The 16461-nt window shown below is 42.3% G+C and overlaps 1 protein-coding gene across 1 annotated transcript; it reads left to right on the plus strand.

The window, feature by feature from the left end:
• Window positions 1-436: 436 nt before the first annotated feature.
• LOC118840961 (zinc finger protein 2 homolog) lies at window positions 437-15002 on the plus strand. The gene is made up of 5 exons (XM_036748351.1): window positions 437-721; window positions 2268-2359; window positions 5222-5348; window positions 5889-5984; window positions 10946-15002. Exons 1-5 carry the CDS (start codon window positions 688-690, stop codon window positions 12553-12555), a joined length of 1959 nt encoding a protein of 652 aa, XP_036604246.1. The 5' UTR covers window positions 437-687; the 3' UTR covers window positions 12556-15002.
• The last annotated feature ends 1459 nt before the right edge of the window (window positions 15003-16461 follow it).

Genomic DNA, 16461 nt, shown 5'->3' on the forward strand with positions numbered 1-16461 from the left:
CATCCCCACCATGATCCAGAACTTTCTAGAACCTTCCAGGCAAACACAGCCTCCTATCCTTCCACCTCTTTGTGCTTTATTCCACCTCAGCCTATTCTTTGTCTCCACCACATTCTCAGTCCATTATAGCTGCTCAGGCCTAACTTTGCTGTTTAATCAGCTTAGTTAAGCCTAGTTAACCAGTTCAACAGTACACCCATCCCTTATTCATGAGGTCTTTCTTCCCCCTCACCCACTTCTTCATTGAGAAGGCACCTTCCGTGCCCAGGATTAGTAGTTACATCCATTAAATATTTATTCAGTGTCTAATCACTGAAATGCACCACATGCTTATTTCTAAGATGGGGTCTGGTGGTATGTAGGTACAAGGCCCAAAGGTGGGATGGATGAGTGGTCTGCTTTCCTCCTGGTGACTCTTCTTTGTCTCTAATCCCAGCAGCCCTTGATGGATTCTACAGATGCCCAGTGTGGAGCCCCTGAGCCCCTGCTTTGTAGGAAGGTGAAGGTGTTGGAGGACAAGCTTGAGGATGCAAGAGTCCATCCCAGGAGGAAACCTACCTGCCCTGAGACCTTTCACCAGAGCTTTTGTGCAGACGCGGAGGAGAAGGAGCTGCTGATGCCACAGTAGTTCAGCCACACTGGCTGAGGAGACCCCGCTTGGGAAAACTCATCAAGGAGGTTCTAACTATGGAGGACTTGGGCGTGATGCTTCAGGGGACAGGTGAGAAGTACAGGTGCCCAGTGTGGGGGAGAGAAGGGGGGAAAAAGCCGGTCTGAGGAGAGGGTGTACAAGGAAGTGGGAGAGAAAGAATCACCTTATAGAGCCAACCCCAGTGTTTATCTCCTTCTTCCCCTCCTCCAAACACACAAACCCTACAAACTGGATTGGAGAATTGGTCCCAGTTTTCCAAAATGGGAAGAGAACAGAGTCTGTAAAATCCAGGGCAGGACGCTTCACTTTGAGCCCTGTTAAGCATCCTAGCTCATTAAAGAGTGGTCAGTGAACATTCAGGAAGCCAGCAGTGCTTCATCAAGAGCTCAGTCAGAAACAGGGTGATGTGGCTTTGATGTGACGTCACAGAATCTCAGTGAGCTCATCTTGTCCAGCTCAGACGTGGGGAGGAAGGCCTCTCATCCAGCTTGTGATGTTCCCTCCCCATGTGACCTGGAGTGGGTCATTTCCCTACCTGATCCTGTTTCTTTCTTAGTAAACTGAGGCAGTCGGCAGTTCTAAAACCATGACCCCATGCTCCAGCTGCCAGGTTCACCACTGTCCCAGGTCTGCCCTTGCAGGTGAGCAGTATCAGACTCATCTGTCACACACCTGGAGACAGGCACTGTCAGGCACACCTGGTCCTCCAAGCCTTCTCTTTTCCATGTTAAACATCCCTCGTTCCCTGAACCGGTCCTCACGTGGCATAGTTATAAGGCTCTTCATGATCTGAGAATCTCAGAGTTTGAAGGGCCCTCGGACTCAGTTTTATGCAAAGCTACACCTGAACAGGAATCCCATCTTCTCCCCTGTGGACATCTTACCCATGTTCTGTCTTCGGCACCCTCATCAGTGTCTCTGCTCACCAACATCCTTCCTAAAATCTGGTCCTCGGAACAGAACTCGATACTACAGATGTGGCTTGATCAGAACCGAGGCCTCTCACTTCCCTCGTTCTGGGTAGCATTCTTCCCTTAATAATAGCTAACATTTGTACAACCTTTTAAATCTGTTAGTAGAAAATCTGTATTAAAAAGAAGCTTCAGGAATAAATTACACCTAACAAACTTGCCGTGTAACCCTCCCTTCTTGGATGACTGTCTGGAAATTCAAGTTAATAGAACAAGAAAAGATTATGGCAATAATCCACTCAGCCTTAGACCCAAAACATCCGTATTCATGTACATACCTTGTGTCATCATGTATTCTGCATATGTGTGCAGGCACATACAAGATGCCCTTCTCCCCTGCGTGACTACAGGTGGCTGGAAATCCTGTAATTGATGCTCTGAACGCTACAGTGGTTCTTTGTGTGTGGCCACTGAACCATTTTTTAACTCACCTATTATTATCCAGCCCACATCTCCATCCTGCCCACAAGAATAGCGTGAATTAAACTGCATCCCTGGCACTCTTCTAATCTACCAGTCGGGTAACCCTCTCCAAAGTGAAGCCGTGATGGCTCTGTGTGACTCCCGCTACCTTGATATTCATGGCAGGCGGGCAGCAGTGAGGCAGGGTTGGTCCCCCTTGTAACCTCTTTCTTCTCCCTCAGATCTGTCTTTTCAAGACTCTGCCCTTCCCCGAGGAAGCAGAATTACAGAGGAAGAAGGAATGGCTTCTAGGTTCCTGATGGCCAGATCCCAGGTGAGTTAGGATTTCCTGTCTTTCCTGAGATTCTGTCTCATTTCTTAAAGTGTGGGTTCATCTCTTTCCCTTTTCCTTCATCTTTCTTCACTCTATTCATGTCAGTGGACCTAAATCTCAGTCTATGCTCCCACAGAATATCCTGTCTCTTCTTGTGGTTGAGGACCATAGAACGAGATTTAAAAGGCACCTTAGAGCCATCTACTCTAATGTGCTCAGCTTTCAGAGAATACAGAGTCCCAGCAAAGCCAAGTGACATACCCAGGATCACACAGCTAATGATAATAGAGGTCAGATTCAGACCTAGGTACCCTCTTTTCAAATCCAATGTTCTTTGCAGTATACAAGCTGGTCTTTGTGTGCTAAAGTCGGGGGACATTAATGCCAAGGACAAAAAGGAATTATCCATGTTGAGGATCACAAAGCCTTCGCACACAGACCCATCTACTCAGGCCTCTCCACTCCCCGCTTTGGGCCTCACACTGGCTTAACTGCATTTACAGTTTTGAGGAAATCTTTACATTGACAAGCAGGGCCTCAGAAGCATCACTGTTGGGGAATTGTCCATAGCTGCAGATGTGGCCAAGAGGTAATGTGGATGTTGGAGAGGAAAGGCCCAGCTAATGCCTCAGTGCACAGACAGTGCACCTGCCCCAGGCAGGGCCTTTCATGCACGGGGAATTATAGAGACAGGTTTCCTATGGTCAGCATCATCTCCTGACCCAGGGTCCTTCTGGGAGGATCCTCCGGGGGACAGGATGCTTGGTCTAGGGATTCATTGGTGTCCTAGAAAAGTCTTCCTGAGCTATCGGAGAGGAAGGAGATAACCGATCCAGAGAAGGAGTCAAACGGGAGGTCGGTGATTTTTTAGAGTCACAGGCCTTTTGTGGATCAGCGAGGAGGGACAAACAAAGGTGTTTTCAAGCCCTGCTCATTCCTTCTTCCATTTGTAACCAGAGGCCCAGCCACGATGAGGTCACATTAACGTTTAAGAGTTCAAATTCTTTGTGAGGTTGAAGGTGGGCAGAGGAAGAGAATCCCCACTTTGAGGCGATATGGTGCAGTGGGTGGAGTGTGGGACTTGGGAGTCAAAGGACCTGGTTTCAAATCCTGCCTCAGGCCTTTACTAGTGTGACCCTGGGCAAGTCACCTAATTTCTCTCTGTCCCAGCTTCCTTGTCTATAAAATGAAGGATCTGGATTCATGGGCCTATACAGTCCCTTCTGGCTTTAAATCTGTGGTCCTGTGATGTATTCTACAAATCCAAGTCTCTGGGACAATAGAACAAGGAAAGGGTTTTGGAGCCAGATCCCAGGAGACCCAGAAGGTCTTACCTGGGGCCACACTTACAGTAGGAGGGATTCCCAGTGGTGAAGCAAGCCAGACAGAGGGGCCAGGAGTGCTGGAGGGTGAGTGATCGAGTGTCTCAGAAGCCAAGCAAGACCCCACACCCATCTGCCAGTGGAATTCCTGCCGCCATCATAGGGAGCATCAACAGTGCAGGTGGGAAGAGAGAGAAACATCTCCTGCTCTCCCTTTCCCTCAGCACATGTCCTCTGGGGGGGCCACATGGGATGGGGCAGCTGCTGGGGCATCGCTTTGGGGGTCTTACCCCTAGTTCTGAAGGGCCATGTGTTCCAAGGCAGGAGGCTGAGGAGCTGAGGTCCAGTAGGCAGTTCTTTGGCTGTGGGATGCACAGGTCTGTGTTTGTGGTTCCGATGGTATCAGCAGCCAGCAAAATCTGGGATAGACCCTTCCAGTATCAGCAGCAAGCAGGATCTGGAGCAGACCCTTCCAGTGTCAGCAACCAGGGGGACCTGAAACAGACCTTCCATTGTCAGCAGCCAGGGGGATCTGGGACAGACCCTTCCAGTGTCAGCAGCCAGCAGAACCTGGGACAGACCCTTCCAGTCAGCAGCCAGAAAGACCTAGGACAGACCTTTCCAGTGTCAGCAGCCAGCGGGATCTGTGACAGACCCTTCCAGTAGGGCTAAAGGGCATTTTCCTATTGAAGCACATTTATGTAGGTCCGCCTGCCCAGTGGGAGACCATGGTGGGGCTGTTGGCTATGGAAACAGACTTTCTGATCCCTGCTGATAAATAGACCTGACGTATTTCAGTACTATCTTCAAGAAGTCCAGCAGTCACACCTATAAATAGGGGATTGGTTTTGTGTGGGGCAGTAAAGGACCTACCTAGATTTGTACAGAATATGCTGTTTGGGTCTCCTGTGTCATTAGACTACGATTCCTGCTTTCGGTGTTCCTAACGTGCATTTGCACAGTGGGAAGAGCAGGTGGGCAGCCAGAATGCTCTTTGGTATCCTTGGAGCACAGTGAGAGAGATTGAGGAGGGCCTTCAGCACATTGGGTGCGCCCCTTTGGGAGGGCTTTAGGGAGAGCTTGGAGAGGGGTCACAGACTGGGCAGGCTGTATGCATTATGACCAATGAGAAGATTGGTGATGCTGGGTAATTTTAGGATAATTTTCAGTTTACTCTTTGCAGTCTTATGTGAGCCAGGCAGAGCCTTTGTCTATTGGAGAGTAATTATTGTCTTTATAAACTTATATTGATTCCCTATAAATTCTTTCAATTATCCATCGTATTTGTCTTTACTCTTGAATTTACTGGGGTAAAAGTATTTATTTGTACAACATAGAACACAGTTTGAAGTGACGATCAGAATACTTGAGTCCTCAGGAAATATTTGACATGGACTACTCAGAACCTTTGCTGCTGTGAGAGCCCCTCCCTCCCTGTCCCTCCACATTTTGCCAGCCTCATGTTTTTCCACACAGAGGACTGGTCCCTGAGATAGCAGTGTGTTGTGATCATTGACATTTGACATTGTGACATTGACAGGTATCATTGACATTCCAAGATGTGGCCGTGGACTTCTCCCCAGAGGAATGGGGGCTGTTGAAGCCGGCTCAAAAGGTCATGTACAGAGACGTGATGCTGGAGAACTATGAGAACTTCGTCTCCCTAGGTACAGATGGCTTCTTTCTCATGAATCATCATATGGCTGTTGCACATGTCTGCATTTTTCCTTCCTAAAGGCTGTGTGATGTCTGAACTACTCTGCTGAATTCTGACTGGTTGTAAAGAAATATTCTCATGAATACATATAACATAGAGAAATTCCTAAATCCTTTGATACCGAAGAGTCTTTCTATTTCCTCTTCTCTGTGAAGCTCATATAGCTCATGGTACTGCCCCTGAAGCTGCGACTTCCTGCCTGCCTTTTGTTTAGGACAGCTATTCTCCACTAGAGTCCCAAGGTAGGCACCTGAAGGCACAAGAGGAGAGGGTCCCATCTCTTTATCAGGGAATGTGTTAGAATAAATGGATTTTCTGAGCCCAAGATGAAGCCAACTCTGACCCCCATACTTCTGAGAAATATAGGGTACAACCTTTCAAGCTCCATGATACCATGCTCTGGGTCCATGTGACACAGATTATTTTGCCTAATGGAAAAAAGCCTAAGATTAAATCCTCAGCATATTCCCATTTCTTTTCCATTGAGCAGGTCTTCCCATTTCCAAACCCAGTACAATTTCCCAGTTGGAGAGAAGAGAAACACCATGGATTGCAGAGGGAAAAGTTTCACTGAGCACTTACCTAGGTGAGTAAATAAAAACCATGCAGCGGCCAGAGATGGTGCTCTCACCACTTGTAAAATGCCGGGCAGGGGCTCCTCTTCAAGGCCCTTGGGCCTGGGGTTTGGGCTTATGTACCTTCCGAGAGCTGCCTCCCTGTCTTTCCCTTCAGCAGATCGCTTTTCCAGCACAGATGCCCTGGTCTTTCCATCCATCTCAGAGAAACAGGGGCATCCTCCTTCTGATCTGTACACTGGGTCCTATCCTTACCCCTCCCTCTCATTTTCGTGGTCTCCTCTTCCTCTGTCTGTACTATCTACTTCTTCAGAGGGGCCTTTCCCTGGGCTTTCATGCCACAGTAAGTCTGACTTTCGCTTGGCCCCAATAGAATATAAGCTCCACAAGCATCAGAATTGCTTCCTTGTGGTCTTTGTGGTGCAAGGGCCCAGCACACATAGTAAGTGCTTACAGATGCTTGTTAGTTGATTGACCCTTCTGCTTGTTTTATCTCTATTCCAATTTGTCTCAGCCAGGTGGTTCAATTGATAGAGTGCTAGGCCTGGAATCAGAAAGACCTGAATTCAAATCCATCCCCAGATACTCACCAGCTCTGTGACCCGGGGCAAATCACTTAACCTCTGTTTGCCTCAGTTTCCTCCACTGTAAAATGGGGATAATAATGGCACCAGGGTTCTTGGGATGGTCAAAGGAGATAATGTTTGTAAAGCATTATCACAGCCCCTGGTAGCTATCTTCACTGCCAAATCCCACAGGGTGTCATCTACATTTCCTCTGGTTCTTTTTCTGTCTTAAAATGCTCTAATGCATTTTGTTTCCCTAGTGCTTTCTTTTTAAATTATCATTATTATCATTATTATTATAATATTGCTGCTGACCTCCATGATAATACTGGCTTACCTACTCAGAGATCTGTACCTTTCATAGAAGAGGGTTTTTCCAGCCTTGGAGGTAGGTAGTGAATGTGTTATCCCCATTTTTTAGATGACACGTATGTAACTCAGTGAAACTTTGATTTGCCCTTGGTCATCAGGCTAGTAGGAGTGAGGACCTTGGTGCTTGAATCGCAGGTTTCTTCTCTCCAAGTGCTTTTACTGCTATATCATGCCGCTTATCTTCTGTCTAACTAAACAGTTAAATCTTCATCATGCTTCTCCTCTGAGAAACATTTTATAATTTTGACTACAGTCACAGGATTTTGCAGTTGAAAGGGACCTCAGCTGCTATCCGGGTCCATCTCTTTCCTGAAAGGAATCTCTGCTCTCCTCCCTGCTCCGCTCTAATCTTCTTTGTTTTGATCCAAAGCTATTTTCCAGATGTGGGATCCATCCCACCAGCTCTCGGTGATAGCTGTGATATCAACTTTATCTCTAGGTCACTTGTTACTTCTATACAAACATCTGAGGCCATGCATTTTATTGCTGGCTTCTGTCTTAGATTTTTGTCTACTGTGAATTTATTTTGGAACACTGCTGCTTTTTTTCTTCTACTATATATAGGTTCTAGCTACCCTTAGGCAATGTTTGCCCTACCACCCCCTGTCCTCCTTAGTTAGAGTCTAAAGACTCTGGGCAAATACCTTCTAGCCAGGCCTTGTTTGATGTACACATCTTCCCTGGCAAGGAGCCTGTAGTAACTCTGTTTTAATCTGGGATCTAGAAGTCAATCACCAACCACTTAATAAGTGCCTTCTTTGTGCCAGAGATGGTGCTAAGCACTTGTTGTAGAGAAAAAGCAAGAACAGCCCCAGCCCATCTTCTTAACCAGCTCTTCATCTCCCCGGTCTGCCAATTTCTCTTGAATCTCTTACTATCTATTGGTTGCCCTGGTAGAGACATCAACTCTGCCCCAAGGGCTTTGATTTCTTACCCAGAACATCTCATTGTTTAGCAATATCTTCAAGACTCAACTTGTTCAGTGGTCCTTTCCTTGTGCCTTTCTCTTCTCTGCCATCTTCTAGCCTCCTGACATACGCAAGGATTTTCGTTCAGATCTTTATATCCTTTTGCTTTTGAGAAAAAAAATCTCAAAGCCTTTATTCCATCTTTTTAAGGAACACCTCCTTCACCCTGTCCATTCACTTGAGGGGCTCCTTTTGCCTCTTTTTCTTATCTTCCAAGAGGGCAAGCAGCTTTCCCTTGAGCACTTGGCTTTGGCTGAAAGGCCTTCAGCAGCCACTCTGGGTAAATCTTGACGAAATGCTTATTGCTTTCCACACTGGCTGGAACAACATCTTGAGTTCTTATTCTGTCATTCATGGTAATCTTTTCTCCAGTTGATGAAGCGGATTGTGGGGACAGATTGCCTACTGGTCCCACCTTCCCAAAGGCTTCTGCATGAGTGTTCTGTATCAGTGTTCATGTCTTTTCCTCAAGAGGTGAAGTGAGCCACTTCAGCTGATTTTGAATAGCAATTAGCAGCTTCCTGCAAGAGCCCAATGCCCATTTGTCTGTACATGCAGTCTGTCAAAGTCTGCCTTAAACTTTTGTGTCCTAAACCAAGCAGAACTGTTAGTATAGTTAGAGGTTTACATTCTGTAATCTAAACACTGTGTGATGATGATAATTATAGCTAGCATTGATATAGTGCCTTAACCCCAGGTCTGAGACTTCCTTCCAAACTTCTCTGCACTTTTGGTCTCAGAGAATTGCCTGGGACACTGAGAAATTAATTACCTTGCCTGGGATCACACAGCCAGCATATGTCAGAGGTAGAACTCAAACCCAGGTCTCCCTAAACCTGAGGCTAGCCTTCTGGGCTGTCTTTCAATAACTACAATTATTATTGTAGAGTAAGCATCCCACATACCTTTTCATCAATAGCAAAATTGACAAATTTTGTGATTCCATTAAAAGTGTTGATAAAAATACCAGAGAGAACAGGTCTAGCTACAGCTGTCTAAAGAATCAAATTAGAGAACTTAATCCAAATCATCAAAATCCCTTAAGACTCTTGATTAATTCATTTAAAAAATTAACAAATAATAAGGTTGTTAAACTGGCTGTAAATCCAATGGGCTATACTGTCTGCCAACCTATATTTATTCATCAAGGTCCACAACAAGAGGGTGAGAGAGAGAGACTTTGTTAAATGGTTCAACAAAAATCAGGTTCTTGATTTCTTTTTTAAAATTATTTTAATTATTTTTCTTTCAATTAGCCACTGTCTATTTTCTCTCCCTTCCACCTTTGTTCCCCACCCCCCATTGAAAAAAACAAAAAACCTTCAAACAAATATGTATCGTCAAGCAAAACAGTTCCCATATTGGTCATGTCTAAAAAACATATGTCTTGTCTTGCACCCAGTCTCTTACCTCTATCAGGAAGCAAGTCTTATTTTTCATCATTGCCCCTCTGGAATCATGGTTGATAAATGTGTTGATCGAAGTTCCTAATGTCTTTCTAAATTGTTCACTTTACATTATTATTGTGGTATAAATTGTTCTCCTAGTTCTGTTTACTTTACTCTTAACTCTGCATCAGCTCATACAAGCCTTCCTAGTTTCCCTGAAACAATTCCCTTCAATATTTCCTATAGCACAATGGTACTCCATTAAATTTGCAGTGATTTGTTCAGCTATTCCCCAATTGATGGGCACCCTTTAATTACTACCTCCTTGCCACTACAGAAAGAGCTGCTGGAAGTATTGTGGTATATATAGGTCCTTTTCTTCTTTCTTAGATCTCTTTGGGATATAGGTCTAGGAGTAGTATTGTTGGTTCAGAGGAAATGCACAATTTAATTACTTTTAGGGCATCATTCCAAATTGCTCTCCAGAGGGGCTTGACCAGTTCACAACTCCACTAACTGTATATTAGTATGCCTGTTTTCCCTCAGCCCCTCTCACATAGGCCATTTTTCTCTCGCTTTAATTTATATTTCTTGATCACTAGTGACTTGGAGCATTTTTAATGGCTAGTGATAGTGTGGATTTCTTCATTTGAAAACTTCCCTTTCATATCCTTTGACCTAGTCACTTGATTTCTGCATCTCTTACTTGCCAGCTAAGAAGAAATGAACTTGGTTTTGCATCATCGCTTCCTAAAATATTGATCCTGAGATCCCATGGAGGTCAAAGAAAGACCCTATGTATGCTAAAATATCCAAAGCATGACTTTTTGTGGTGCTTTATAAAAAAACTAAAAGTGGCTGCATTTCTGTCAGGCAACAGTAGAAGAAAGTGTGTTTTGTGAGTGCAGAGGAATGTTATCTTTATTCTATAAGAAACGACAAAGAGGAAGAATTCAAAAAATATGGTAAGACACATATAAACAGACACACAATGAAGTGAACAGAACCAGAAGAAAAGTATACACAGTGTCTGTAATAGTGTAAATGAAAGGAACACTAAAATGAAACCAGACTCACAGCAATTGTAATGATCAGTCTCAGTTCCAAAGAATAGATGAGGAATCCTACCTCTCTGCTCTCAGTAAAGAGGCAGGGATAGAATGGTGCATTCTCTTTCAGATTTAGTCACTCTGTCAGTTGCTTTTGCTTCACTGTTTTTCTTTGTTATGAAGGAGGATTCAGTTTACGTGTGGTAATTGGGAAGATGATTGAGGGAGATTGAACTTCCAGAAATGTCTGTGTTGTTAAAAACAAAAGATATCAATAAAACTTATTTTTAAAAAAATTGTCCTAAGTATTATGGATCCATATTCTGTCTTCTGAGGGCATACAAGACATCTCTTTGATGAGAGGTTCCTGATTTTTGTCAGAAATTGGCTTCAAGTTTAACTGCCTTTAGTTTCCAGAATTTTTTGAAAATTTAGGCAATTAGGTGGCTAGATGTCCTGACTTCAGTTGCTAAGAACTTCAGTTGCTGCTTAATGATGTTCTGGATGTTCCAGATCAGTCATTGATTCTCCTTGAATGAGGAGACAAAATCTAGAACATGGAAGAATATATTTCTTTTTTTTTCTAGCACGTAAGGCAATGAATATTGACATGTTTTTGTTTCTTTCAGGTTCCCTTGGTCAGAAGATGAGATACGAAACCACTGAGTCAGCTTTAAAGCAATGTATTTCTACAGGAGAGTCATCCAGCGAGAGACTTACAAAGAATGGTCCCCATGATGCTAAATTGGCAGAAACATGGCATTATGACATCAGGTTAGAGAGGCAGAAAGGCAATCAAAAGAGACAGTCCAGGCAAGTAACAGTCACTCACAGAAAAACTTCTAATGAACCAGGTGTTCATGAAGGTAATTCTTTGTGGAGAAAGCTCAGCTTAGGGTCAGTTTTTGATACACAACAGAAAGTTTCTGTAGGAAAATGTCCCTATAAATATGATACACTTGGAAAGAACTTTAAACAGTTTTCAGACCTAATTAAACATAATAGAATCTCCTTGGGCAAGAAAATGTCTAAGTATAATAAAAGCAGAAAGCCCTTCAGCTACCACTCAAACCTTATTTATTACCATAGAATACATACTCACGGGAAAGCATGTAAATGTAATGAATGTGGCAAAGCCTCCAACATTAATTCATGCCTTAGTGCAAACCAAAGAATTCATTCTGCAGAGAAACCCTATAAATGTAAAGAATGTGGGAAAGCCTTCAGTCGAAAGGGAAACCTTAAAATACACAAGGTTATTCATACTGGAGAAAAACCATTTGAATGTAATGACTATGGAAAAGCCTTCAGGAATAATCAGTACCTAATTCAACATCAAACAAATCATACTGGAGAGAAATATTTTGAATGTAATGAATGTGGGAAAGGCTTCAGGAAAAGCTCATCCCTTATACAACATCGAAGAATTCATACTGGAGAGAAACCATTTGAATGCAATGAGTGTGGGAAAGCGTTCAGTCAGAAGGGAAGCCTTAATGCACACCAGAGAATTCACACTGGAGAGAAACCCTATAAATGTAAAGAATGTGGGCAAGCCTTCAACTGGATGGGAAACCTGAATACACATAAGAAAATTCATACTGGAGAGAAACCTTATATATGTGATGAATGTGGAAAAGTCTTCAGCAGGAAGGGGAGTCTTATTGCTCATACCAGAATTCATACTGGAGAAAAGCCTTTTCATTGCAATGAATGTGGAATATCTTTCAAATGGCGTAGATACCTTAAGGAACATAAGAAAATTCATACTGGTGAGAAACACCTTGAATGTAATCAGTGTGGGAAAGGTTTGAGGAAGACCTCATCCCTTATGCAACATCAAAGAATTCATAATGGAGAAAAACCTTATAAATGTAATGAATGTGGAAACTCTTTCAACCGGAAGGAACATCTTAAAACACATAAAATAATTCATACTGGAGAGAAACCATTTGAATGCAGTGAATGTGGGAAAGCCTTCAACCAGAAGGGAAGCCTTAATATACATCAAAGAATTCATACTGGAGAGAAACCATATAAATGTAAAGAGTGTGGGAAAGCCTTCAGATGGAAGGGAAACCTCAATACACATGAGAAAACTCATACTGGAGTGAAACCATATAAATGTAATGAATGTGGGAAATCCTTCAGCCGGAAGGGAAACCTTAATGCACATAACAGAATTCATACTGGAGAGAAACCTCTCCAGTGTAATGAATGTGGGATAGCTTTCAAATGACCTGCATACCTTGTTGACCATAAGACGGTTTGTACTGGAGAGAAAGCCTTTCAATATAATGTGTTTGGGAAAGCTTTCAGAGGAATACCTTGGCAGATCAAATAATTGTTTCTGGGGAAAATCTCCATAAATGTAAAGAATATAGTTCATCCCTCATCAGAGACTTCATGTTAGAGGTAAACTGTAGGGTCATAATGGGGAGATGTCATAAATTCATCATTTATTAAATACTGAAAGTCAAGGTGTTAATTGTTTTTTCACTAACTACATTATCATTGTTGCTTTGAGAGTGGAAAATGATATTATCTATCCCTCTTGTTTATACCTATTAAATGCCATTAGGTACAATTGAAATTACATTGTATTAGGTACTTGAGAAGATTAAATCAAGGATGGTTCTTGACTTATAGCTCACAGAGGGGCAAAAAGGAGGAAAAAAATATGACAGATAATATATATATATTTGATAATTGTATGGGGAAAGGAAAGATAATATCTGGTAGGGGTTGAGGGCAGTGAGGATTGAGGAAGTCTTCATGGAGGAGAGGCTATTAATATGGTGATATAAAGAAACAGTACAATTTTTATTAACACAGATGGCAGTGGGGAGGACATTACTGGCCTAGGGAATACCATGGGCAAAATTCTGGAGACAGAATAGGGCTTTAGGGGGACTTGGTGAATAATCTAGTTTTTCTGGAAGATAGTTCATGTATGAAAAGCAATTAGAGTATAGAAGACAGCACTAAACCCAAAGTCAGGTACTGGGCTCCAATCCCACACCTACTACTCGCTACCGATGTGACTTTAGGCAAGTCATTTCAACTTTCTAGGTGTTAGACACCTCATCTATAAAATGAAAATTAGAAACCATCTAGGGTCGTTTCTGAGAGGCAACATGGTACAATCAGTAGAGAGTCAGCCTTGAGTCAAGACAGCCTGATTTCATCTCTTACCCCTGGCAGGCTGTCCAACCACAGGCAAATCCCTTAATTCCTCAGTTAACTCTCTAAGCTTTAAAATTATAGATTATTCACCAATATTCATTGGTGGAAGGAGTTACCACACAGAGTTTTCCCAAACCAAAGAAATCTCAAATTTAGCACAAAGTTCCTTCCAGCTCTTTCCATGAAGATGCCATTTTACTTTTGTCTTCTAAAGCCCAGCACACAGCACAGTGCTTTTCATTCAACAAGCACTTCATAAAAATTCTTTAACAATTCAGGTATGACCCTATGAGTAGAATGAGATGAAAAGGTGTGGTGATACCAATTTAGGGAGGGCTCTGATTGCCAAGGAAAAGGTTTTGAATAGAGGAAGGGATATGATCAGATTTAAGCATAAGCAAGTTAATATATTAATAGCTAATATTTATGTAGCACCTTAAAGCTTACCGAGTTATATATGTAAAAATCTGTATGTATATACAATCACGTGTATAGCCTCATTTGTATACATATGTTTATGTATACGATAACTTCATGGCATACAAAAACCTATGAGGTAGGTGTTATCTCCATTTTACAAATAAGGACACAGACTGAAAAATTCAATGACTTGCTGAAAGTCATACAATAAGTATTTGGGGTTGAATTTGAACTCAGGTCTTCAATGCCTATGCCACCAATTGGCCTCTCTTTGTGTTGGATTGGAGAAGGCGCTAGAGAAAGGAGAACTAGCTAATAACCTATTGCCACAATCCAAATTTGTGGATCTACATTAGAGTGTTGGTGGTAGAGATAGCCCCACACCAATGCATACCCACTTTCCCTTCTACCTTATTCTACTGCCACCATACTGCTTGGGAACTACAAACTACTAGAGACAAACAGCTTTTTATTTTGAACCTTTGTCTCATGTGTTCCTCCTACTTTGAAAACATCTTTTAAGCTACCTGGGGCTTTCTTGCCACCCTCTGCTATGGAGGTCTCTTATTTGCTTCCTAATGTCTCTTAGGGCCATAGAACTAGAAGGGACCTAAGAAGCCTTCAAGTCCAGCCGTCTTACTTTACTTTAGAGAAGACTGCAGCCCAGGGAGATGACAGACCGTGTCCAAATTCTCATTGGTAGTAAGGGTCAGAGGTAGGATTTAATCCCAGGTTGACCCTCTGACTCCAGAGCCTGGCTCCACCACCCTCTCACGAATTCTTGTCATTCCAAGAACATCCTGGCCAAATTCTGGTCACTCCTTTGCAAATCTTTGCCATTGCCTGCTGTTGTATGACTTGTTGGACTGTGAAAGTGCCAGTTCACTTCATGGCGGCTGCTTTGTGATATTCATGAGCCTTTCTTATGATGTACGTAAGAATATGTTTACTTTGACTCTCCACTCTGGGAACTGTAAATGAATTCATGTTGCTTGCTGTAAAATATGTACATGCATGAACACATTTGTACATGGCTTTGTTAATACTTAAGACTTTTTTCCCCTTGTTACGGTCTTTGTGTGTTGGAAGTGTTTGTCTCTGTAAGAATCTGAATTAGCTTTCCTATAGAGAATCCCACCTAGCACTATATAAATGGCGGCTGTTATTGTCATTGCAATAGCAGCCTCCTCACGGTTTACCCACTTCTGGTTTCTCCTCTCCCCCTTAAATCTGTTCTTTAAAGCAGTGGTCTCAAAACCTTTTTGATGGTATACCCCCATCAGTTAAACAAAAAAAAGAGATTCAAGCATACATCCTATAACATGGGTCTTCTTTTTTTTTAATTTATTTTTTTTTATTTTCAGTTGTCAACACTCAGTTCCACAAGTTTTTGAGTTCCAAATTTTCTCCCTGTCTTTCTCCTCCCCCTCCCCACCAAAACAGCATGTAACCCAATGTAGGTTCTACATATACCTTTGAATTAAACTTATTTACACAATAGTAAGTTATAAAGAATTATAACCAATGGAATGAATCATGAGAAAGAAGAAACAAAACCAAAAAAGAAGGAAGAGAGCGAGAGAGAGAGAGCAAATAGTTTACCTCAATCTGCATTCAGACTCCATAATTCTTTCTCTGAATGTGGATAGCTTTTTGCATCATGAGTGTTTTGGAGCTGCGTGAGTTTATTTCTAAAGTATATACTTGTACAAATATATTACAAGCAGCTAGGTGATGTAGTGGATATAATGCTGGGCCTGGGGTCAGGAAGACTCATATTCCTGAGTTCAAATCTGCCCTCAGACTCTTCCTAGCTGTGTGACTCGGCAAGTCACTTAATCCTGTTTGCCTCAGTTTCCTCATCTATAAAATGAGCTAGAGAAGGAAGTGGCAAACCACTCCAGTATCTTTGTCAAGAAGATCCCAAATGGGGTCACAGAGTTAGACATGACTGAATAATGACCGATGAACAAAAAAAAAATGTATTATGCATATTATAAATCATATACAAAGTATATGATTTATTTAATATATTTAATTTGAACTTTTAAAAATACTTTGTCCATGTTCCCAATTCAGGACTATTCTCTGAGGTACAGGGGAGGCCTAAGAATTATGCTTTCATTTGCTTCCCCAGTATGATAAAGCGAAAAAAATTAAAAAGCATAGATCTTATACAGGTCCACATGTACAGGCAAAAATCAAAATTGCCCCCAAACCCAGAGTTATATTGAACCAACAAAGAACATATTACAAAGTTTATTAGAGATTATCACTTATTGTATTCTCAGTTTGGTGTTTGGTGGAGTGGGGTGAAGAAAGAATTCCTTCTTGAGCATTGACTGTCACTTATGTATTTCTAATTGAAGTTTCCTCTGATTGGTAATTCTAGATCATGAAATGTGGTATTCCCCCTGCAAAAAAAAAAAGGTGATTTGGTTCATTGTCAGGGAATCTTGTGCATGGACTGCACTGGAGCATTCATGTGGCATTTTCCCTTAAACCCTGGAGACCACTAAAGGTAAGGAGATCCTTTAAA

This window comes from Trichosurus vulpecula, chromosome 3 (assembly GCF_011100635.1).
Source record: "Trichosurus vulpecula isolate mTriVul1 chromosome 3, mTriVul1.pri, whole genome shotgun sequence".
Lineage (NCBI taxonomy): Eukaryota > Metazoa > Chordata > Mammalia > Diprotodontia > Phalangeridae > Trichosurus > Trichosurus vulpecula.

Bases quoted from the DNA above. Each gene is read 5' to 3' on its own strand.
- LOC118840961 (XM_036748351.1), top strand. From the start codon at position 688: ATGGAGGACTTGGGCGTGATGCTTCAGGGGACAG. The intron at 722-2,267 runs GTGAGAAGTACA...CTTCTCCCTCAG, and splicing joins CGTGATGCTTCAGGGGACAG to ATCTGTCTTTTCAAGACTCT. The intron at 5,349-5,888 runs GTACAGATGGCT...TCCATTGAGCAG, and splicing joins TGAGAACTTCGTCTCCCTAG to GTCTTCCCATTTCCAAACCC.